The 25197-nt window shown below is 44.9% G+C and overlaps 1 protein-coding gene across 2 annotated transcripts in view; it reads right to left on the reverse strand.

The window, feature by feature from the left end:
• Positions 1–3248: 3248 nt before the first annotated feature.
• The window catches only part of RTN3 (reticulon 3), a 66665-nt gene continuing 44716 nt past the window's right edge, over positions 3249–25197 (reverse strand). For both annotated transcript variants that reach the window (XM_069738890.1, XM_069738889.1), the window contains 6 exons: positions 22647–22854; positions 15412–15550; positions 13645–13714; positions 13521–13567; positions 6980–7038; positions 3249–6118 (listed from right to left, as the gene is read on the reverse strand). In XM_069738890.1, the coding sequence (XP_069594991.1) occupies positions 6073–6118; positions 6980–7038; positions 13521–13567; positions 13645–13714; positions 15412–15550; positions 22647–22854 (569 nt within the window). In that variant the 3' untranslated portion in view covers positions 3249–6072. The remainder of the gene's footprint in view (positions 6119–6979; positions 7039–13520; positions 13568–13644; positions 13715–15411; positions 15551–22646; positions 22855–25197) is intronic.

The following is a 25197-nucleotide window of genomic DNA, read 5'->3' on the forward strand; positions in this document are numbered from 1 at the left end:
TTATTAGGGTCTCTAAATGCTAAAACTGACCGGCCATTCTCCGGGTTATTACAAGTTTATAAACACCAAACATGTCTAGGTTCTTTTTTTATCCAAGTGGTGAAAAAATAATTCCAAAGACGCTACCCGTAGCATCTCCATTTTTTGTGATCTCAGGTTGTGTGAGAGCTTAGTTTTTGCGTGCCAAACAGACATTTTTAAAAAATACCATTTTGGTGCAGATACGCTCTTTTGATCGCCTTTTATTGCATTTTAATGCAATGCTGCGGCGACAAAAAAAACAACACGTATTTCTGGCGTTTTGACTTTGGTTACGCTGTTTAGCGATCGGGTTATTTTTTTTTTATATTGATAGATCGGGCGATTCTGAATGCGGCGATACTAAATGTGTGTATATTTTATATTTTTTTTATTTTGAACGGGGGAAAAGGGAGGTGATTTGCACTTTTATATTTTTAAAACTTTTTTTTATTTTTTACTTTAGACATGCTTCAATAGTTTCCATGGGAGACTTGAAGCTGCCATAACCTGATCGCCTCTGCTACATACAGGCGATGATCAGATCGCTTGTATGTAGCAGAATTGCTGACTTGCTATGAGAACTGACCACCGGTTAACAGCCACGGGTTGATCAAAATTCCACCCGCAGCTGTTAGAGGCACATGTCAGCTGTTCAAAACAGTGGACATGTGCCGGAAAAGATGTGGGCTCAGCGCTGGAACCCACATCAAAGGGAGGGTGTCTGACATCGGCGTACTATTACGCCCAATGTCAGAAATGGGTTAAACATGGCCGTGTCAATAAGGCCTAAGGCTGGCTTCACATTACCATAATAAAACTCTGGAAGAACAGATATTGGCACATTCAGTTTCAGCCGCAAAGCAGGAGAGCACAGGAGCTGCCTACTGTTGACAAGCAATAGACTGGTCAGTAAATACTAGTGCGTCAGTGTGTTGGCCCTTCACCAGACACGCCTGAATGATCATTATCCCCAATGAGCAACAGAGAGAAAAATCATCAAAACAAGATAGAAATGGATGTTTTGAGCCATTTCTCGTGAAGCAAGTTGCCCGGCAGGCAAGAAAGTTACATCAATCTATGTTTTGAGTTACTGCCTTAAAAAAATGCTTTGGACTATTTAGAAGCATTAACTGTTATACAGTCTCTTCACATTCAAGGTTCATGTACACAACGGTTATACAGTCTCTTCCAGGGCCAGACTAGGACTAAAATTCAGCCCTGGCATTTGAAGGTACACGCCCACTTGTCACATGGTGACTGTATAATATCTTTGTACACTTGTAGGCAGGGCCGATTTTAGGCAAAGTGGGGCCCCAGGCAAAGTTTAAAATGGGGCCCAAAATGCTAACATATTGCACATCACACAAAAGCATTTCGGTTGTATTTACATGCGCTGAGTTCAGGCCGCTAAATTAGTTTGATCGACAATACTGAAGTTGTTCAACGCTTGTTTCCCGGCCTCTTTCCACCAGCTGAGGAATAATGATGGGACAGAACGATCACTAACAGATCACCATACAGTATTATGTTATCAGCAGCACATCTACAGTTTACACCGGCGATGTGCTGCTGAGAACAAGGATTTTTGTTCCAGCAAAAACAATCTGAATATGCAGCATTTTACTTTAGTAAAATACACCCCATAGTCCTCCATATATTCTAATGTGCACCACAGTCCTCCATATAGTATAATACACTCCCTATAGTCCTCCATATATTCTAATGTGCACCACAGTCCTCCATATAGTATAATACACTCCCTATAGTCCTCCATATATTCTAATGTGCACCACAGTCCTCCATATAGTATAATACACTCCCTATAGTCCTCCATATATTCTAATGTGCACCACAGTCCTCCATATAGTATAATACACTCCCTATAGTCCTCCATATATTCTAATTTGCACCAGTCCTCCATATAGTATAATACACTCCCTATAGTCCTACATATATTAAAATACACTGCTCAGTCCTCCATATAGCATAATACACTCCTCATAGTGCTCCATACAGTATAATGCACCGCCATAGTCATCCATGTAGTACAATTCACTTCCCATAGTATAATGCACCCCATAGTTCTTCATATAACATATTCCCCATAGTCCTCAATACAGTATAATGCAGCCACCACCCTACAGAATATAATGCAGCCAACCTAGAGTATAATGCAGCCACCCCATAGAATATAATGCAGCCCCCTCATAGAGTATGATGCAATCACCCCTCAAAGAATATAAATATAATACAGCCCCCCATAGAATATAATGTAGCCCCGAATAGAATACAGCCCACCTCTCCACAGAATATAATGCAGCCCCATCAAAGAGTATGATGCAATCATCCCTCAAAATCTATTACAGCCCCCCATAGAATATAATACAGCCCACCTCCCCATAAAATATAATGTAGCCCCCATAGAATAAAATGCAGCCTCACATAGTATATAACACAGCCTCCCCCATAGAATATAATATACCCCCCATAGTTTATAGAAAAGCCTGCATAGCATACAGCACAACCAGCATAGCATACAGAACAACCCGCATAGCAGATAACACAGCCCACACGGTAGTATACAGCACTGCCCACACAGTAGTATACAGCACAGCCCGCATCTCTCATCCCCCCCCTCCCCCCGAGAATGGCCCCACAGTCCAGAAAAAAAAAAAAAAACACTCCACCTCTCCTCGTGCCTGCATTGCTCCCTGCTCCTGTCTTGGCGGCTGCCGCTGCACTACCTGGGACCCAGTGAGTGCGCGTGCACCCGCAGTGTCAGAGGCAGAGCGGGGAATGATGGGAGAGGGAGCGTCAGCGGACGCTCTTTCCTCCATCATTGCATTCAACTGTACCGGCGTCATAGACGCCGGTATAGTTGAATGCAGCGGCGCTGGTGGGGGGGTGTGAGCCAGTGCCCACTACTGGCACCAGCCCTTCTGGCATTTGCCAGAACTGCCCGATGGCCAGTCCGGCCCTGGTCTCTTCACAGTCAAGGTTCATGCACACGGCAGCTTCACAGATTTGTGTTATACGGACCAATATTAGTGAATTCATAGATGTCGTGAGTTTATGCAGGTACGGTATTTTGTAGAATATGACAAGTCATGGAATATTACACACATTTAGGTACCCAAAGTGCTGTGTTCTTGGCACACAGCTTAGAAAGTTTGAAACAAGTGGTAAAAAGTGCTAGGAACTGGGAGGGAAAAAACAAGCAAAGCACATTGTGTCCTACTCTTTAATACCACATGTATTTGCATTATATAGAATTTTGTTCCACAGATACTTAAAAAGAAAACAAAAAAATTAAAAGAAATTAATTTTTATTTCAGACAATCCCCAAAATAATAAAAAACAAAAACACTCTTCTTCTCGTCGTAACAAGCTACTTTACAGGCCCTTGTGAATACTTCATCAGCTTGCTCCCTTCTCCAGTCTAAAAGTAACAGTAAAGCAATTCTCTTTTACACATTTTATAGTGACACACAGTGAATAGTTAGAAGCTCAGTGCAACACAAATCACATTAAAAAAACAACCCACCCCGCGAAAGAACAAATGCACCAGCCTGATCACCCCCCACCCGACAACAGTGGATCGTCGTATGACATGGAGCGCTATACAAAAGGATCTAGTTCCCATCATCCAAGGTCACCAAGTGCAGATGTCACAGCAGATGTTGGTCACCTGAAGGGGTTTAGTACCTGCTTGGTGAGAATGAAGTAGGCAATAAACGTTACACAAGTGTTTTTTTTTGGGCCGACAGCCATCTCTCCCTCCCCTCTAGACGCACGCTTCGTCAACCTGATCACCCATGTGTTGACTATAAAGAGGGGAATAAGCTGCTGCCAGGCATCTCTGACAGCTGTTTTCCTCCCTTGATCAAATGATCGGGCATGTTGAATCAAACATACTGCCTTCATCTAATCCTGTGGGACAATTGGGGCATTCCCAACCAAAGTTCATTTACACAGAACCCCAATACTCCAAACAAAACTAACAGGTTTGATGAGCCATCTATACTAATAAGAGAACCATCAAATTCATGTTGCTCAAAATTGTTATGATCCATTGTTGCATGGAGCCTTAAGTACTTTTATTATATAGAAACTAAAATCCCGTGGCTGGTTTAGCATGTGTTAAATTAAACCCCTTAAAAGTAAGTGTTCTACATCATTTTAGTTTTTTTTCTAAATAGGTTCCAAATTCTGCACTAATATAAACCCTAATGTATTTAGAAAAGCAGCCAGAACTCCAAATCTCCATTTATAAGAAAACGCTGGGCTCACAACGACGTTTCATTATTCTGCCCTGCCATAGGTGTAAAACCTAAATTAATAGCTGTGCCGGATCAGTCACATGAGGAGTGCCAAACAGCCCCCATAAGGTTGGCCGTGCTGGATCAGTCACATGAGGAGTGCCGAACAGTCCCTATGGGGTTCATCGTGTTGGCCGTGCCGGATCAGTCACATGAGGAGTGCCAAACAGTCCCTATGGGGTTTATTGTGTTGGCCGTGCCGGATCAGTCACATGAGGAGAGCCAAACAGTCCCTATGGGGTTCATCGGGTTGGCCGTGCCGGATCAGTCACATGAGGAGTGCTGAACAGTCCCTATGGGGTTCATCGTGTTGGCCGTGCCGGATCAGTCACATGAGGAGTGCTGAACAGTCCCATGAGGAGTGCTGAACAGTCCCTATGGGGTTCATCGGGTTGCAGTCACAGTGTCCAGAAAAACACCACTATTTTGTCCAGTATTTTTGGTGGAAACCTATCCTAACTTGCTGGCGGAATGTACCAAACACTTCGGCATTAATGGGACCTTACTGCATATCATGCAATTGCGTTGAATATATAATATGCAGTTCGTGATGGTCACAATCGGCCGTCACATGAGCTTTTAATTCTATGAAACCAGAACACATGAGCTGTAGATAATTTGGAGTTCTGCATCAGTAAATTGAAGCTGAAATTGCTATCAAAGTTCTATTAAGAGATAAAGCAGAAGAGTTTTGGATAAGAAAAGGTGGGAAATTAGTTTCAACGACTGCCTTACAGTACTTGTCTAGTGCTGGCCGGGTATTTCAGAATTTCTCCCTTGTCAGGGGGATAACATTGCATTGTTCTTTACAGTGTAGGGAATGTTCCAGGTCTCCTGCTGCCAGGAAAAAGGAAAGATGCGACACCAGCATGGAGTGGAGTAGAGGGACACTTTAGAAGTCTGCTAACTTTCCAGAAAACAGAAGCGACTCTCCGTAACATTTTTTGCTTGTTTTCTTAGTTATGTAACTAACGCATTTCTACACTTTTTCTCAGTATAGACGTGAAATATAAATTAAATTCTGCATTGTTAAATAAAAACTTGGGTTGTGGTGTAAGAAAATCTAATATGTTGGTTAATGTGGCGCTTTGTGGAACAGAACAGTGATCGAACTAAGTAGCTGGACAGAAACAGAGAAGAGAAGACTTTTTGAAGGGTGAGGTGTGTGAGAGGGCAGAAAAAGCGGATCTTTAGGGTGTGAACATAGACCTGACAAATAAATAATTTTAATAAGGTGAATGACCTGTTGAAAGATCAAAGGGTGAAAGATCAAAGGGTGAAAGATCATGGATTCTACGAGTGAAGGTAGGAATGAGATGGGACAGAGGCGACATAACATTACCATGAGATGATGAAAGCAGAAAGAAAAATAAAAAAGTATAGATTATATAGCGGCCTGGTTTCAATACCCGCATTTGAGCGAGGCAAAACGCAAAGAGGTGAATGTGTAAGATGCAGGAATTAGAGATACGAGTTGCTAGCTCCTTACCCAACTTAAAGGATGTAATGAATCGGAAATAATTTCTTACAATTCATGACAATGCTGACACAGACACTCTCGTCCTGCAAGGGGGAACCATGTACACACACGTATACATGAAGTACATGCATACAAAAGGTTCCTGTGAGCTATATAAAGGCAGCCAATTTATGGAATAGTAATGAGATATGTAGCCAGTGTGTATACTGTAAGACCCTCCCAGCCCACCCACCCACCCTACATATTGATTCTTCACTCTGTTTTCTTCTTCAGCGCTGCTGGAAGTTTTGCCTGAATCCTACAAAGGAAGGAAAAACAAGGGAAAGGAAAAATGTTAATGCACAATGTAAGATCTAAGTCACAAGTAATAAGAATTTTTACTCTGATAACGTAACAATAAAAGGAATCCGTCAGCAGCGTTCACGTTTCTCTCAGATAAAATGATTTAATCTGGGGGAAAGTGTGAAATCTGATTCCAATCAGTGGTCAGTAATCGGCTGCAGCGCTCATGTGAGAGAATATCACGCACACAAGCGCTGGCAGACACAGCACAGACATTGCCTGAATGGTGATGATCCAGGAAGGGAGCATAACACTTATTTCACATGGGTCATGGCTGCATGTTTAAAAAAAAATGTTTTAAAGTAGTGTGGACCATCCCTTTAATATTTAAATAGAAATATCATACTAAAACAAATCTTAAAAATTTGTCCGGATTGCCAACTTGTTTTTCTTTCCACCTGCAGTTGAGATTTGTTGTGCGGCAGGAAGCTGGAATGAAAGTCATGTTGTTCCAGAGTGTGAGTGAGTGAGTGAGTGAGTGAGTGAGTGAGTGAGTGAGTGAGTGAGTGAGTGAGTGAGTGAGTGAGTGAGTGTGTGTGTGTGTGTGTGTATAGGGTTTTGTAGAACTTTAGTCACATGCATTGTACTACACTTTTGTTGCAAGTCTTATCATAAGTACATGTGGTCTTACTCCTTTAATATTAGGAGTCCCATAATGCGTCTCAGTATTATACGTCTCATTGTGGAAGGTTTTAACCATACATTTCCCACAATATCTTACATGCATATTTTTTTAATTTTCCGATTGTAAGATGATACAGAATATCTTGCTATTAATTGTTTTGTTTGTTTTTTTAAATTCTAAAAATGAACTTACTTCTCAGTTATCGACTTCACATGGCTGTGTACCAGAGATACATAATGATCAATCTGTACCTAAGGGGAAGAAAAATAAGACGAACATGAAAACCATATTACAAAAAGTTTACTTGAATGGGATATAAAGTGCAATGTTTGGAGTTATATTGTTCCGCTCCGAACATTACTTATGTTTAGTCACTCTTGCAGCGGATATCACTGACTGATGGGGGTCCCGAGTGTCGGACTCTTGCTGATCTCTTATCCATCTAAGGGTATGAGCACTTGCAACACTGAAATTCTTCTGCAGGATGGTCTGAACAGAAAAGATGGCGGCGATACTTTTTTAAAATGGGGTTCAGCCCAACATTTCACTCTTTGAATTGGAAAGTGTAAAATGTAGTGATGAGCGACCGTGCTTGGACAAGGTGTTATCTGAGCATGCTCAGGTGCTAACCGAGTGTCTTTGACAAATATGTTGGAGTCTCTGCCCCTGCATGTCTTGGGGCTGTTCGACAACACAGGCAATCCTTGCTTGTGTTGCAGCTGTCGAACTGCAGAAAGACATGCAGCCGACGGGGACTCAAACTTACTTTGTGAGCACACCGAAGACACTCAGCACTCGAGCATGCTCAGATAACACCGTATCCCAGCACGTTCGTTTATCGCTAGTAAAATCCACTGCAACAGCTCCAGCATAAATTGACCTACTGCGGACATCAGATCAGCAGAGTGGATTAATTTACATGTTTACACGTGTAGGAGATTTCTTACACGGTTACTGGAACATGCACTGAATCTTCCCAACTGTAAAATCAACTTCTTATGCACCCCCCCCCCCCCCCCCATCGAAAGCAAAATGCACCATGAAAGAAACACTAAACCCAGAAAATACGAGGACATTATGTGTCGCTGCATGGGATATGCATTAAATGGTTGTGTTGAGTCCTCTAGAATCAGAGGCACTGATTTTCCCACGCTGAAGAGTATATTTGAGTTCATGCCGCCAGGGGGCGCAGCTTCGGTGACGGCACTGCTAGTCACCGAAGCTCCGCTCCCTGCATTTCATTCATTCCCCTGTTGTTTACAGCCGGGAGCGACAGCATTAGCAGAGCTCCCGGTTATAAAATGTAAATGCCCCATATATGGATTACTGCGTGGGACTTGACTGTACAGCGGACAGGAATGGGACATTGTTGTTTTTTTTATTTTGGAACTTTTTACAGGAGAACAAGGGCTTCGATTGGATTGAGAGTGCAATAAAGATGTTAAAACCTGTGTGTTTCATTATTTCATTAAAAGACTTTATTCTTAGTGTGTGTGTGTGTGTGTGTGTGTGTGTGTGTGTGTGTGTGTGTGTGTGTGTGTGTGTGTGTGTGTGTGTGTGTGTGTGTATTTTTAACCCTATCTTACTATTGCGATTTCTCTCGCAAGTATAATAGGGCCGAGAAAACAACGGATGATAGGAGTTGCCCAATAGATTTTTTTTAATCGCATAGCCCTCGTCCTTATTGCGGTCTAGTGTGAATCCGGCTTTAGGCTCAGTATCGCCTAAGTAGTATCCAAATGGCGGTGCTCAAGGGCAACATAGCGTGAGTAAGATGGATTTAAAACACTCACTGCTGCTCACTTGCCGGACTATTAACCGTACCAGTCGTAGCTGTATAGTATAGAGAAGATGTGGGAACCACAAAAGAAAACGACCAACAAGGGTAACTATAATCAAAATACAAAACTCTTTATTCAAAATACATATTTAAAATCACTATGACAAGAATAGGACACAGATGGGGAAATGGTACAGGTCACAATACAGGTACTCCCCTATAGAAAACGTGTAGGCCTTGCACTAGCTCCCTATCGAATATAAGACCAGAGTGTGGAAAATGGGAAAAACCCCATAAGTAATGGGATGGCTAAAAAAGGTGTAAAATATACTACATACCCCTGAACACTATACCATGGAACCAACGGATGTATATTATACAAATCTCCATCACGCCTATAAAACTATGAGGCACATGTGAAAAAAATCAGGCACGGAGAACTAAGCTACTCTTATTATCCAAAATAACCGCTGGAACCAGGAAAGTGACATATGAAAAATGAAAAAAAGAGGAAGAAAGCCATCCCTGAACACCTTACCCACGACCCCAGGAACTTAACCAAGAGGGTGCACTTGCACCCATAAACATAACGCAGAAAACATGGTGTGATCTTGATTACCTGGTCCTGGACGGTGTTAGCAGGAGAGAGCCAGATGCGCAGCCGACACGTCACCCGACGCGCGTTTCGGAGCCGGAGCTCCTTCGTCAGGGGTGCGTGTCAGACTGTCACTGAGCCGGGGTTTAAATACATGACCGCCAGTATCTGCAGCGGCGTCCGCCGGAGGTGACGCAGGCGTTGCCAGTACACGCCCACTCCACGCGGCGGCGACGTCACGCAGGGGCGCCGCCAGAGTCATGGCAACCGCCCGAGCGTCAAGACGCCGCAAGCCGCGGGGAGCAGCGACACCCAGCGCGCATGCGTACAGGCGGCGCGGCTGCAGATGCGAGGCACAGGATAGACTTGGGAAACCCACAAAGGTACATGCAAGTAACTGGTGGCAAACCACCACTGGGCCAATTAAGGAACTTATATATATATATACATATGTATACCCCTCAAATACTCCTATGATGCCCACTAATATGTGGTATAATCCCCTCTAATACTCGCATGAGAACCGGCATGATGACACTAATACACAAAGATACCCATACATGGCATACGCCATGATACCATAAATCAAACAGAAACAAGGATATAATAACAAGTACACATATACCAACCAAGGGAAATACAAAAAGCATAAAAACATATACAAGGAAACCATGAAAATATATATATATATATGTATCTCTGTAGCTGTCCACCGACAGGATGAAGCCCCACAAAAGGAAATGAGATGGTATTTCCACAGGACACACATGGTCCACAGCATCACACGATGGACAGATAATGGCTCGGGTCCAAAAGAGTCGTCTGACATGTCCACATTACAAACAACGAATCTAAAAGATAAAAACAGTGTTTAAAAACAAAATAAAGGTGCACCCGATCGCGCACCCAACCATCTCCCAAATACCGGCCGCGATCACAGAAATGACGCAAAACTAATGGTCTCATTCAGACCATGGGGGTGGACGCTATTAAGCGTCCATATCCACCGAGTCTCAAGCTGTGCCAAACGTTGTGAGATGTTCCCGCCCCTAATATTTGTTTCAATCAAATCAATACCCCTAACTTGTAGAGCACTACTGTCGCAATTGTGATGTTGTTTAAAATGTCGGGGTATCGTTTTCAATAGCTGAATATCTGTTTCCGAAGCAGCCGCCTCGATCCCCCTAACGTGTTCTCTTACTCTGATCTTTAATTGACGCGTAGTAAGCCCCACGTAAATTAAGGGGCACGGGCAGGATGCATAATATACAACATTCCTAGACGTACATGTTATATACTTATTGATATCAAAAGACTTCTGTCCTGTAGAGTCCACAAATGTGTCTGTTCTTAAGATATTTTTACAAGCTATACACTTACCACAAGTACGACAGCCACTTCTCGGTCTATTATTAGGATCATTTAAAAATGTCCTAGGAGACATGTTAGTATAGTGGCTGCGCACTAAGTGGTCCCGTAAATTCTTAGCCCTACGGTACGCAATTGTAGGTCGATTAGGCACCAGTTTAGCTAACGTCGGGTCGGTCTTAAGAATAGGCCATGCCCGTTCAAGGGCAGCACGGATGGCACCCGCACGTGAGCTAAAATTAGTAACAAACCTAATGGTACCAGACCCATCACCCCTTCCTTCATTATTATAGAGAAGTGTGTCTCTATTGCTATGCTTAGCGCGTAGATATGCCTTCGTGGCAGTCGGTTTCCTATATACTGTAGTTTGAACAGTATCGGCCCTATCTTTAATAAGTCTAACATCAAGGAAATCGACACTAGAATCACTGGATATTGCTGTCAATTTAATGTTTCTCTCATTTGCATTCAAGGCAACCACAAACTCAGAAAAGGTCCTCTGGTCACCCTGCCAGACCACAAGAATGTCATCTATGTCAACAGACTGCCACGAACATGCTTCTTCACGCTTCCTCCTTCCATCCAGCGCATATGGTCCGTTCCGTCCCAATTGGACAATTTTTGCGGATACGCCGCATCTGTTCCACTAATGCTGAGTTTGAAGCACAAGCGGACGCCCTGAAATCCCGTTTTAAAGAAAGAGGGTACAGCAATCGCGCTATAAAGAAGGCATATCTACGCGCTAAGCATAGCAATAGAGACACACTTCTCTATAATAATGAAGGAAGGGGTGATGGGTCTGGTACCATTAGGTTTGTTACTAATTTTAGCTCACGTGCGGGTGCCATCCGTGCTGCCCTTGAACGGGCATGGCCTATTCTTAAGACCGACCCGACGTTAGCTAAACTGGTGCCTAATCGACCTACAATTGCGTACCGTAGGGCTAAGAATTTACGGGACCACTTAGTGCGCAGCCACTATACTAACATGTCTCCTAGGACATTTTTAAATGATCCTAATAATAGACCGAGAAGTGGCTGTCGTACTTGTGGTAAGTGTATAGCTTGTAAAAATATCTTAAGAACAGACACATTTGTGGACTCTACAGGACAGAAGTCTTTTGATATCAATAAGTATATAACATGTACGTCTAGGAATGTTGTATATTATGCATCCTGCCCGTGCCCCTTAATTTACGTGGGGCTTACTACGCGTCAATTAAAGATCAGAGTAAGAGAACACGTTAGGGGGATCGAGGCGGCTGCTTCGGAAACAGATATTCAGCTATTGAAAACGATACCCCGACATTTTAAACAACATCACAATTGCGACAGTAGTGCTCTACAAGTTAGGGGTATTGATTTGATTGAAACAAATATTAGGGGCGGGAACATCTCACAACGTTTGGCACAGCTTGAGACTCGGTGGATATGGACGCTTAATAGCGTCCACCCCCATGGTCTGAATGAGACCATTAGTTTTGCGTCATTTCTGTGATCGCGGCCGGTATTTGGGAGATGGTTGGGTGCGCGATCGGGTGCACCTTTATTTTGTTTTTAAACACTGTTTTTATCTTTTAGATTCGTTGTTTGTAATGTGGACATGTCAGACGACTCTTTTGGACCCGAGCCATTATCTGTCCATCGTGTGATGCTGTGGACCATGTGTGTCCTGTGGAAATACCATCTCATTTCCTTTTGTGGGGCTTCATCCTGTCGGTGGACAGCTACAGAGATACATATATATATATATATATATATATTTTCATGGTTTCCTTGTATATGTTTTTATGCTTTTTGTATTTCCCTTGGTTGGTATATGTGTACTTGTTATTATATCCTTGTTTCTGTTTGATTTATGGTATCATGGCGTATGCCATGTATGGGTATCTTTGTGTATTAGTGTCATCATGCCGGTTCTCATGCGAGTATTAGAGGGGATTATACCACATATTAGTGGGCATCATAGGAGTATTTGAGGGGTATACATATGTATATATATATATAAGTTCCTTAATTGGCCCAGTGGTGGTTTGCCACCAGTTACTTGCATGTACCTTTGTGGGTTTCCCAAGTCTATCCTGTGCCTCGCATCTGCAGCCGCGCCGCCTGTACGCATGCGCGCTGGGTGTCGCTGCTCCCCGCGGCTTGCGGCGTCTTGACGCTCGGGCGGTTGCCATGACTCTGGCGGCGCCCCTGCGTGACGTCGCCGCCGCGTGGAGTGGGCGTGTACTGGCAACGCCTGCGTCACCTCCGGCGGACGCCGCTGCAGATACTGGCGGTCATGTATTTAAACCCCGGCTCAGTGACAGTCTGACACGCACCCCTGACGAAGGAGCTCCGGCTCCGAAACGCGCGTCGGGTGACGTGTCGGCTGCGCATCTGGCTCTCTCCTGCTAACACCGTCCAGGACCAGGTAATCAAGATCACACCATGTTTTCTGCGTTATGTTTATGGGTGCAAGTGCACCCTCTTGGTTAAGTTCCTGGGGTCGTGGGTAAGGTGTTCAGGGATGGCTTTCTTCCTCTTTTTTTCATTTTTCATATGTCACTTTCCTGGTTCCAGCGGTTATTTTGGATAATAAGAGTAGCTTAGTTCTCCGTGCCTGATTTTTTCACATGTGCCTCATAGTTTTATAGGCGTGATGGAGATTTGTATAATATACATCCGTTGGTTCCATGGTATAGTGTTCAGGGGTATGTAGTATATTTTACACCTTTTTTAGCCATCCCATTACTTATGGGGTTTTTCCCATTTTCCACACTCTGGTCTTATATTCGATAGGGAGCTAGTGCAAGGCCTACACGTTTTCTATAGGGGAGTACCTGTATTGTGACCTGTACCGTTTCCCCATCTGTGTCCTATTCTTGTCATAGTGATTTTAAATATGTATTTTGAATAAAGAGTTTTGTATTTTGATTATAGTTACCCTTGTTGGTCGTTTTCTTTTGTGGTTCCCACATCTTCTCAGTATCGCCTAAACAGACCTACCTTGTATTTCTCATAGACAATCGGAGCAGTGAACGCAATCAGGACTCCTAGAGGAATAGGAAGGCACACAATGAGTCACTGAGGTCTATTATTGGATACATAAGCTTCGTGAACAGTTTCTTACCAAGAATGAGAAGTGTGATCCCGTTAAACACCGCTCCTACATAGGTCATCAGCCACATAAGGAGGGCAAACTGGAGAAAATTTGCAAAAGCGATTTAAGTATTTCCATACAGAAGCTACTAAATAATTTAAATATATTTCGGCATGCAAAATAAGATTACTAGCTGCATTGTCCCTCCATCACAACACAGCAATAATAATAATAATATTTATTTATATAGCGCCAACATATTCCGCAGCACTTTACAGTTTACCAGTTTCAAACACAACAATCATAAGTAACAACGTTAACAATACAATAATTAAAGCAAAATAGGACGACCCTGCTCGTGAGAGCTTACAATGTGAGGTGGGGGAGATACAAAGTACAGGTGTGTATTTACAATGGTGGTCAGCCATCTTGAGGGAGTGGGGGATAGATAAAGATAATGAATGGGCTACACACACACACACACACACACACACACACTAAAGGTACCTTCACACATAACGAGATCGTTAACGATATTGTTGCTTTTTGTGACGTAGCAACGATATCGTTAAGGAAATCGTTCTGTGTGACAGCGACCAACGATCAGGCCCCTGCTGGGAGATCGTTGGTCGCTGAGGAAAGTCCAGAACTTTATTTCGTCGCTGGACTCCCTGCAGACATCGCTGGATCGGCGTGTGTGACACCGATCCAGCGATGTCTTCACTGGTAACCAGGGTAAACATCGGGTTACTAAGCGCAGGGCCGCGCTTAGTAACCCGATGTTTACCCTGGTTACCAGCGTAAAAGTAAAAAAAAAACAAACACTACATACTTACCTACCGCTGTCTGTCCCCGGCGCTGTGCTCTGCACTCCTCCTGCACTGTCTGTGTGAGCACAGCAGCTGGAAAGCAGAGCGGTGACGTCACCGCTCTGCTTTCCGGCTGACCGACGCTCACAGCCAGTGCAGGAGGAGTGCAGAGAAGCTGAGCGCCGGGGACAGACAGCGTTAGGCAAGTATGTAGTGTTTATTTTTTTTACTTTTACGCTGGTAACCAGGGTAAACATCGGGTTACTAAGCGCGGCCCTGCGCTTAGTAACCCGATGTTTACCCTGGTTACCCGGGGACGTCGGGATCGTTGGTCGCTGGAGAGCTGTCTGTGTTACAGCTCTCCAGCGACCAAACAGCGACGCTGCAGCGATCGACATCGTTGTCGGTATCGCTGCAGCGTCGCTGAGTGTGAAGGTACCTTTAGACATAAAATCACTTTGATTAGGGAACGAGATAGGCCGCTCTGAACAAATGTGTTTTGAGGGATCTCCTAAAACTGAGCAAATTGTGGATGGTCCTAATTTCCAGAGGATTGGTGCAGCGTGGGAGAAGTCTTGGAGTTGGGAGTGGGAGGTACGGATTAGTGCAGACGTTAAAGTCGATAGTCAAATGTTGAGGGAGGAGATGTATGGGGGTGCCGCACTGTGGAGAGCTTTGTGGGTGAGAACAAATACTTTGAATTGAATCCTGTAGTGAATGGGCAGCCAGTGTAATGACTGGCGTAGAGCAGATGATGCGTCTGAGTAACGATTAGCTAGATGGACAACCCTGGCTGCTGCATTAAGGATAGACTGGAAAGGGGCAAGTCAAGTAAGGGGGAGGCCAATTAATAGAGCGTTACAGTAGTCCAGGCAGGAGTGGATCAGGGCGACAGTGAGGGGTTTTGTTGTTGCCATGGTGAGAGAAGGGAGTGGCACTCAGACCAATCTACCACACAATGAACAATACAAATGATGGCATTTTTCACCTTGAGTGAATCTATAAGGTCCTCCACAAGGAAGAGCCTCACGATGTACTTCAGGGCACTGTTGACGTGAGCAAGAGATGCATTCGCTTTTTTCTGAAGGCTTTCAGAAGACAATGTGATATCCTTGTCCAGCAGAGATCTATGAAATTAAGCAATATATTTGCCATTATTTATCTTTTACTGTTTGGCAGGGTGGAAGTGTAATTAACCCACAAATAAAAAAAAAGAGGGATTTTTGGTTCTTACCGTAAATCTTTTTCTTGGAGCCTTCATTGGGGGACACAGGTAACCATTGGGGTGTATGCTGCTGTCACTAGGAGGCTGACACTATACAAATAAAGAAAAATAACTCCTCCCCGGCAGTATACACCCTCCGACAGGCACCAGGCAACTCAATTGGTGGAAAAGCAGTAGTAGTAACAAGTATAAACAACTCAACCTATGTACCAACCCACAACAACAGCACGTTGGACAATACGGTACAACATAAAGGGAGGGTGCTGTGACCTCCAATGAAGGCTCCAAGAAAGATTTCACGGTAAAAAACAAAAATCCCGCTTTCTTTCTTGCTTCATTGGGGGACACCAGTAACCATGGGACGTCCAAAAGCAGTCCACAGGGTGGAATAATAAGAACAGAGAACTAGGTCGGCCGGTGCGAAACAGCCGCCTGCAGTATCTTCCTACCCAGGCCTGCATCCGCAGAAGCCCGAGTGTGCACCTTGTAGAATTTCACAAAGGTGTGGATGGACGAACAAGTTGCGGCCTTGCAAAGCTGCGAGGCCGCAGCTTGGTGACGAACTGCCCAAGAAGCTCCCACAGCCTGAGTAGAGTGAGCCCTCACCTCCGGGGGAGGCTGTATCTTGAACACAGTATGCCTCCAGGACCGCCGAACGGATCCACCGAGCAATTGTGGACTTAGAGGCAGGGAGCCCCTTCTGACAACCTTCCGAGACAACAAACAGAGGGTCGGACTGACGAAAAGGAGCAGTTCTGGCAAGGTAAACTCTGATAGCCCTGACCATATCCAAATTGTGGAGAGATTTCTCCAAAGAATGAACTGGGGAAGGGCACAAAGAAGGAAGGACAATGTCTTCATTAATGTGAAAAGCCGAAACCACCTTTGGCAAAAAAGAAGGGACAGGCCGAAGGACAACTTTGTCCTGATGAAGGACCAGAAAGGGAGAATGACAGGACAATGCCGCCAACTCGGAAACTCTCCTGATGGAGGCGATGGTGACCAAAAAGCGACTTTCCAGGAAAAAAGCGAAAAGGAGATGTCCCCGAATCGGTTCAAAAGGCGTACACTGGAGGGCACTGAGCACAAGGTTGAGGTCCCAAGGAGCAACCGGAGGATGGTAAGGAGGTGCAACATGAGCAACCCCCTGAAGGAAGGTTCTCACCTGGGGGAGAGAAGCAAGGTCTCTTTGAAAGAGAATTGACAAGGCAGAAACCTGACCCTTTAACGTGCTCAGGGAGAAATTTGAATCTAGACCCGACTGAAGAAAACAGAGAAGCGAAGGAAGGGAAAAAACCATAGGGGATAGACCGTTGACGTCACACCATCGGAAAAAGGCCTTACAACATCTATGGTAGATACGGGAAGATGCTGGTTTCCTAGCTCCTATCATGGTTTGTATGACACGTTGAGAAAAACCTGCGTCCTTCAGGATCGCGGCCTCAACGGCAATACCATTAAATTCAGAGATCGAGAACTCGGGTGGAAGAGGGGACCCTGCGATAGAAGATCCGGACGGACTGGGAGCCTCCAAGGTACATCCGATGACATGTTCACTAGCTCCGCATACCAGGCCCTGCGGGGCCAATCTGGAACTACTAAGAACGGGAACCCCTGCTGACTTTATCTTCTTTACGACCCTTGGAAACAAGGGAAGAGGCGGGAACAGGTAAGGCATCTGAAACTGGGCCCCCAAGATCACGATCGTCGCAGCCGACGGCCCTCGGATCCCGGGATCTGGATACTCACTGGGGAACCTTGTGGTCTGTTCGGGAGGCCATTAGGTCGACGTCCGGCACGCCCCACCTTTGTCAAATATGGTCGAAGACAGCGGGGAGAAGAGCCCACTCGCCTGACATGAGCCCCTGACGGTTGAGAAAGTCAGCTTCCCAATTGTCCACCCCTGGGATGTGGACAGCTGATATGGAGGGAACGTGGTTCTCCACCCACCGCAGAATCTTTGCCACCTCCATCATGACTTGTTTGCTGCGAGTCCCTCCCTGATGGTTTATGTAAGCCACAGCTGTGGCGTTGTCTGACTGAATGCGGACCGGTTTTCACGAGAGGAGGGGCTGCTAGCGGAGGAGGGCTAGAAAAATAGCCCTGATTTCCAAGAGATTGATCGGGAGGTGTGCCTCTTGAGCAGTCCAGCGCCCGTGGGCTGTGAGATGGAGAAAGACCGCACCCCTGGAGCCTGGCCTCGGTGGTGATGACCTGCCAGCGGAGGGGGAGAAACAATCTCCCGCGAACAATGGAAGTGGATAGCGTCCACCAAGTGAGAGACTGTCTCACATCGAGAGGGAGGCGAACTGGGCGGTTTAAGGAGAGTGGATTCCTGTCCCAAACTGACAGAAGGCCCGCTGGAGAGGGCGAGAGTGGAACTGAGCATTAGGGACCGCTTCCATGGAAGCGACCATCTTGCCCAGAACCCTCATGCCGAGCCGTAGAGGTAGAGGGGTAGGACGCTTTAGGACTTTGATGCCCCTCCGAAGAGACAGGAATTTCTCCCTTGGGAGGAAGACCCGAGCCTGAATGGTGTCGAATTCCATGCCCAGGAATTCTAGACGCTGGGTCGGAATCAAGGTGGACTTTTGTTCGTTGAATATCCAACCGAGGCGGGTTAACGCGTCCAGAGTGATCTGGAGACTGTGACTGCAGTCGTGGCAAGACGGACCCTTTACGAAGAGATCGTACCTTTGAGGCGAGAAGGAAATCGACCGCCTGAAAAACCCCTCGGACATGGGAGGGCTGTTTGGGCGGGCGGGAGGGGAAAAAACATCTTCCTGGGGGGCGAGGAAAATTCCACCGATAACCAAGGCTCTGAAAAGAAGAAGCCTGCCTCCCACCCTGGAAAGATTGGGGGGTGGGGGTGACCCGTCATTTGGAAGAAAATCTGTGGTCGCGAGAACTGGAAGATTTGGAGGAGCAGCGTTTAGCTCTCCAGTGAGGGGTAGGCCTGAAAGAAGGCTTCCTTCGGTCCCTTTGAGTGGAAGACTGGTCATGCTGAGAGGCACCACCTGAGGAGGCGAGGGAGCGAAAGGAATGGGGTCCCTTTCTATTGAAGGGACGCCTAGGCTTAGATTGCGGAAGAGAAGTGCGCTTACCAGCTGTGGCGTCCGAGATCATTTGGTCTAGCTGCGCTCCAAAGAGCCTGGATCCCGGGAAAGGCAAACCTGTGAGGGATTTTTTGGAAGCAGGATCTGCGTTCCACACCTTCAGCCAGAGGACACAACGAATGGTGACAATATTGCTGTTTGCCCTTGCAGAGCAAGCAGCCGCATCCAGAGAAGCATTCAGAAGGTACTTTCCAGACAGTGAAATCTGATCAGCTAAATCCGCTAGCTCCTGTGCGAGAGCCAACGCTACAATGCCTCTGCGTAGGGTTTTGGCCCAGGCCGACACCGCTATGGCCACTCAGGTAGAGGTGAAATTGGGGCAGAGAGAGGTACCAGAAGCTTCAAAAGCTGATTTGGTTAGAGCATCAATTTGTCTGTTCGTGGGGTCCTTTAGAGACGCCGTGGCAGGAATGGACAGCCTGACTGGGAGGATAATCTAGACACAAGTGGATCTACCTTAGGAGATTTGGACCATTTGCTAACAAGGTCTGCAGCAAACGGGTATAAAATGTCTAAACGTTTCCTCCCTGGAAAACGTTTACCAGGGTGTTCCCAGTGTCTAGACGTAGTGTTATCAAATTCCTTATGATTGGGAAAAACTCTAGAAGGACGCTTCATCCGTTTGAAAGAAACAGATGTCCTGAGAAGCTGCCTTTTCCTCCTTAAGCTCAAGCATTTGAATAATGGCTGAGATAAGGCTGTCAATCATATCCTGCGCTGTGGAAGTCTGATCTGCATCCGAGTCAGAATCCGACAGAGGATACATCTGACCCGACGTCCGCCTGCGAATAGGGGAAAAGGGTAGAGCGGTATTCCGGCTGACGCAGTTGGATCCGGAGAAATGGATGAAGAACTAGACAGAAAACGCTTTTTGGTTCTTTTCTCAAGTCTGCCCCTGTGAGGGTCTTGGACAGGTGCGAGCGAATCGCTGTGAGAAGCGTTCGTGGCACTGGTGGCAGTAGTCAGCAGTGGCATACGTTCTAGTACCTGAACCAGGGACTGAGACACTTTAGTCAGGTCGGAGACTGACAGACATTGCAACAGCCTGCTCTGGGGGAGTGCACTCATCCCGAGCATTAGGGGCCTCTTGAGAGACGGACATGATGGAAGGACTGCAGGACGTACAGAAAGGCGACGGCTGGCCTGAAGCCCACTTTTTATTACAGCGGGCACAAGCGTAGTTAATTACCATAGGGATATAGCCGGGGCCCCTGCGGGGTTGGGCATAGGTAGAGTGATAAAGGTACCTGAAGCAATATGCCAGCAGGCGATGTTGCCTGGAGGAAAATCAGCCGGGGATGGAGAATAGCAAAAAAAAAATCTACAAACCTGGCGAAAGCGCAGTTACACTGTGTCCCCCACCTATGGAGAGGTATTCCAGAGTACGTGATGCACAGAAGGCAGCTGGCCGGGAAAGCGCAGGCTGCGAGCGTCTGATTGTGTAGAGAACGCGCCAAACAGTGGGGCGTGGCCAGCTGAAGAGAAACCAAGCGCACGATAGGCCGGCAGGGAAAAGGGGGAAGACTTGCCGGAAAGAAGTATGGTGGAAAACGCACGCTGTGAGGAAAAAGAGGCGAGAGATTTAAAGAGCGCCCGATGGCCCCCGAATCCCCTAGCCCGGTAACGGAGCGCCCGTGCAGCGGTGAGTGCTGCTGGATAATAAGGTTAAGTGCCCCTGCATGGAGATTGTGACGATGCAGGGACTGGAAGGGGGGGCCTGCTGCTGCTTGAATATCTTCCTACCTGAAGATGAGGAACGCATCAGGATCCCTTGATGGCAGAAAGGGTCCTGGGAGATGTGGTCCTCCTTCCCGCGCTGTATCAACCGGTGGAGAAGATGGCGTCAATCCCTTAAAGGGGGGGAGGTCACCACAGGTGACCACCGTCTTCCTCTCAGACCACTCTGAAGAGAGGGATGAGGGGGGGAAAAAAAAGGCAAAGACTGGCCACCGAAAGTCAACATGAACACCCCAGGGTGACATGAAACAAAGTCCTACCCAGCGGATCCGAGAGGGTGCGATGTGGGTGATACCGCACTGCTCTCTCGGTCGCTTAATGCGGGGATTCAGGGTGAGAAAAACTGCACCCTGTAACCGCCAGAAGTGTATCTGAAACGAAAGGGAAAAAGATTAATAAACACACAATTCCTGAAAGAAAAAGAAATGCGGATCTGGTGTTAGAAATCAGGTCCGCCTCCGACAGACACTAAGCAAAAACCGAGTTGCCTGGTGCCTGTCGGAGGGTGTATACTGCCAGGGAAGGAGTTATTTTTCTTTATTTGCATATTGTCAGCCTCCTAGCGACAGCAGCATGCACCCATGGTTACCTGTGTCCCCCAATGAAGCGAGAAAGAAAAAAAAAAAATTACACAACATTGTTTGCTTGGAGAATAGCTAATTTCTTCTCAGCAGAAATTATAACTCTCAAACGCAGCTCCAGTTAATAAGTAATGATCTATTGCACGTGCTGCATCTGGCTTTATCCCATGATCACCCTCCAGGTTCATTTGTCTGATGAAAATATGGAAATACGCAACAAATACGGAAAGAGCATTTAAGGGCTGAACATGACCATGCTTTTCCCCAGTGACATCGGCTCATGGCATATAAGGTTTCATTAGCAGGCTGTGTAGCAAAATATTGATCGCTGGGGCAATCTTCCTTTTGAGGAGTTTTCTAGTTGAGACTATCCCAAGAGCATCAGCTATTCAGCACACAGGAAGAGAGCAGACTGTAGAGCGGGTGCTCCTGCTGAAGATGATGGGACAACCTCTTTAAATTAAGCAATGGTTATGTATATAATGGTTATATCAGGATGACTGCAAAATAATTATGTTACTACACTGATGTAACCTACAAAAAAGTTTGTGTATCACCGCCAGAGCCCTGCATCAAAGAGGGGGATCTGACCTCGGACGTACTATCCCGTCCGAGGTCAGAAAGGGGTTAAAAAGAAGAAGAACCTAAAATTTAAAGGGAATTATGTCAGGTGATTCAGACCTGAAGTGGCACAACCGCAGCCAGGTATATTATTCCGAAGATCCCGCTCTTCCCAGCACCACTGCAGGCGACTGGCAGGTGTCTACCCATGTACACATGAGGGAGAGACCCGTCAATCACCAGCAGCCTGCTGGGAAGAGTTGGCTGGGGGTGGTGGTAGACTCTTCTCATCTCCGACCGTGGTCAACTGAATGGATCTCTGAAGTATACATTTTTCGACAGGCTGGAGTGTTTTAAAGAATAGACCTGTCTGCAATGATGCAGCCTGGCCCTGCTTCATGCTTCCTGCTGTCTGGGCAGCATGAATTGCCAGACAGGATCCCTTTAAACTGGAAAAAAACGGATCAAATGAATCACGTTACCTTACAGTTCTAGAGACACCATCCGATTTAAGTTACAGTTACGTAAAAGTTTTATAGTGCTGCACAAGGCATCGAGCACACAGGACTGCAAGAATGAAATGATATGTACTGTTCCAATCATACCTCGGTAAAACACTAAATTATCATCAATTCTAAAAAAATCAAGGGAATCAGAAAACAAAAAAGGTTCTTGCATCAAACATTGCTGACATTCCCATAGCACCTAACCCAGGTTACATTTCGCTTTCCTAGTTCTCATATATAAGGGTTACTCTCAAAGGGGTTGTCCACTTCAACATCTGATTGGTGGGGGTCCCAGGTACCCAAAAGCATCCACTACAAGCCATCAATGTCATGGTCGTGGACAACTCCTTTAATTTCACAGCCTAAAATAACATACTGTACTTTTTGAAAAAAAAAAAAAAAAAAAAAGCATTTAGTATTGGATTCATAGGGTCTCTCAAAAACATGACAACAAACTTGACAAAAGAACAAAAGGGATACAAAAAAAAGTCTCTTACTTGAAAGGATGTCCTTCATCAGACTTCTGGACGGCTTGCATAACAGACTTATAGATACGGAAGCTAATAGTGACGGTCAGCAGGGATAGAATGAGATAGGAAATAACACTAATGATGCTGAAGGCTGCGAGCGACAAGAGCAGAACCATCGTCCCTCCGAAGACCATTCCAGATTTCTTCACATCCCTCCAGAAAAGCAAGTCATGAACTAAGAATAAAGAAATTGAGAACATTATCTCAAAGGAAACCCTGTGCACATCATGAAATTCAGCAGTGTTAGGTGTAGCTATGATAGTACTGCTTTGTGAACATTAATAAATCAAAATTAAGATTTTTAGAAAAAAAGGGATTTATGTAGCATAAGGCTTCTTTCAGATGGCTGCAATGCAGGCACGGATTAGCAGTAAACAGTCTTACACTGCAAGATAATCACGAGCGAGTGTTAAAAAAAAAACGCTCATTTCACAATTTTCTTGCCAAGTAAACAAGCAGCAATCACCTGTTCATTGGGTGAAATGATCTTTTGTGCACTGAAAAAAAAAAAAAATCATTCTCGGCAATGCGTCATCCTGTGTAACCAGGATTTGTGCTGTTGAGCACTGTGGAAGCTTATGTGCGGTGAGAGATCTAGTGCAGATCAGTGTGCATCTTTCTTCCTGTGTAAACAGGCATTTAAATGACTGCCAATTGGTAACAGTTAACCACTCAGCGGTCATAAAGTGCAGCCAGTCGCTCAGTACACTGACCCTTATGCTGTGTGCACAGGCCAGCATTAATGTAGAAACCATGGCAGAAATTTGTGCACTTCACTTAAGTCAGTATTGTATCACACAGTCCGTCCAAACTATGCTTCCGGTGATCAGTTTTTGGTGCGTTTTTTGTTGTGTACTTTCATGTACAAAAAATGCAGCATATCACAATTTCATTAAAAAAAAAAAATCACAAATTCATTTAAAAAAAATAAAATAAAAAAATAGAACATTGGGATACCAATTTATTTTTTTAAACCGTGTGGAGATTGACCTGCGTTGTGGTTTTTAAAACCCACAGTGTATCAAATTTCTTGCAGTAAATGTTTACGTTTCTAGGAATTTTTTGGCATTATATGCAGACAATTTGCAGATAAACAAAACGAAACTGTATTTTTAGTCCGTGATGTTACTGAATTTGTATAGAAAGTTTTATTAAAGCTAAGTTACTGAGTGAACAGGAAGTCTCCAAAATGAAGCAGCTTTATTTAAAACGGGGTACCAAAAAGGGACATAAGCTGCACCTGGAAAAATGTGCTAAAAACTACGTAAAAAAAAAAAATAAATAAAAAATATTACAATAATAAAAAAAACAAACAAACAAAGAAAAACAAATAACTTGGCAAATTGGTGCAGAAATGCTGCCAAAAATGTGCATAATCACAAATGCGCCAAATACTCTTTATGGGAACATAACTTTAAGATGAATTTATACTGAACGATTATCGGGAACAGGCGATGCGGGGAACATTCTTTCCTGATAATCGTGCAGTGTGAACAGGTTGCCTATCACCTGACGAATGAGCAAAATGCTCGCTCGTCAAATGAAATGGTCTTTGGGAGGAGTTAAAAAAAATAAAAATTTAAAAATATAATAATAGTACCTGGCAGCAGCTCAAGACAGCGTCTGGTAAGTATAATACTAGGGGCAGGGAACTTTGATTAGTAGCACCACTCCAGCATTGGAATAAAAAAACAAAAAACAAAAAAAAACAATCAACAGCTGGAGTGGAGCTTTAACGCGGCCTCTGTTATGAGTCCAATGTATCGTTTGAACCTTCTCATTGGCCAACTGAAAGATCGGCTTTACTCTAACATGTCTGGAACATTTGAAGGAGCGTGCAATTTCTGTAAGCAGTGATGAAACAGATTGAATCCGATACCTTTTGGCCCCAAAAAAATACTATTTGGGTGAAGAAGAAAAAAATATAAAGCACACGCCGTTTTTAATTTGACATCAAATATTTACAAAGGTTTGCCAGTATGGAGGAATTTAGTATATTAGGTTTCAGATCATGAAATAATGAAATTACATATGGAATGAGCGAATAGAGAGGGAAGTTTAGCACCACTGCTCTGGTGGTGAAAAGAGATGAGCAGAGTAATGAAGAGTTAGCGGTGGTTAACAGACATAAATCAATAATATATATGATTATATGGACATTTACAATGCATCTAATTGAAAAGTGGCAGATTCCTCACTTTTTAGTGGTCTGTAATGACCATTTTTCTTCCTGCCTGCAGGCTTTCTGTAAACCTTTCACCACCCCCATAAAACCCCTCTACATCAATATTTCAATCTGATCCTGAAGAAAACCCAACAGGTCACATCTGGAGGATTTCTAATAGACATATTTGTACTTATTGATTTAGTGAACCTAATGGAAGCACCCAAGGAAATCATCAATACATGATATGAGGACTGCACGGTAAAGAGAAGACATGAATGAGAGGGGAGGAGGGGGATGCAGCTGCTTATACTCCGACAGAAGAGGGAGCAAAAGTGGTGGAAACATGGATTT

This window comes from Ranitomeya imitator, chromosome 9, assembly GCF_032444005.1.
Source record: "Ranitomeya imitator isolate aRanImi1 chromosome 9, aRanImi1.pri, whole genome shotgun sequence".
Classification (NCBI taxonomy): domain Eukaryota; kingdom Metazoa; phylum Chordata; class Amphibia; order Anura; family Dendrobatidae; genus Ranitomeya; species Ranitomeya imitator.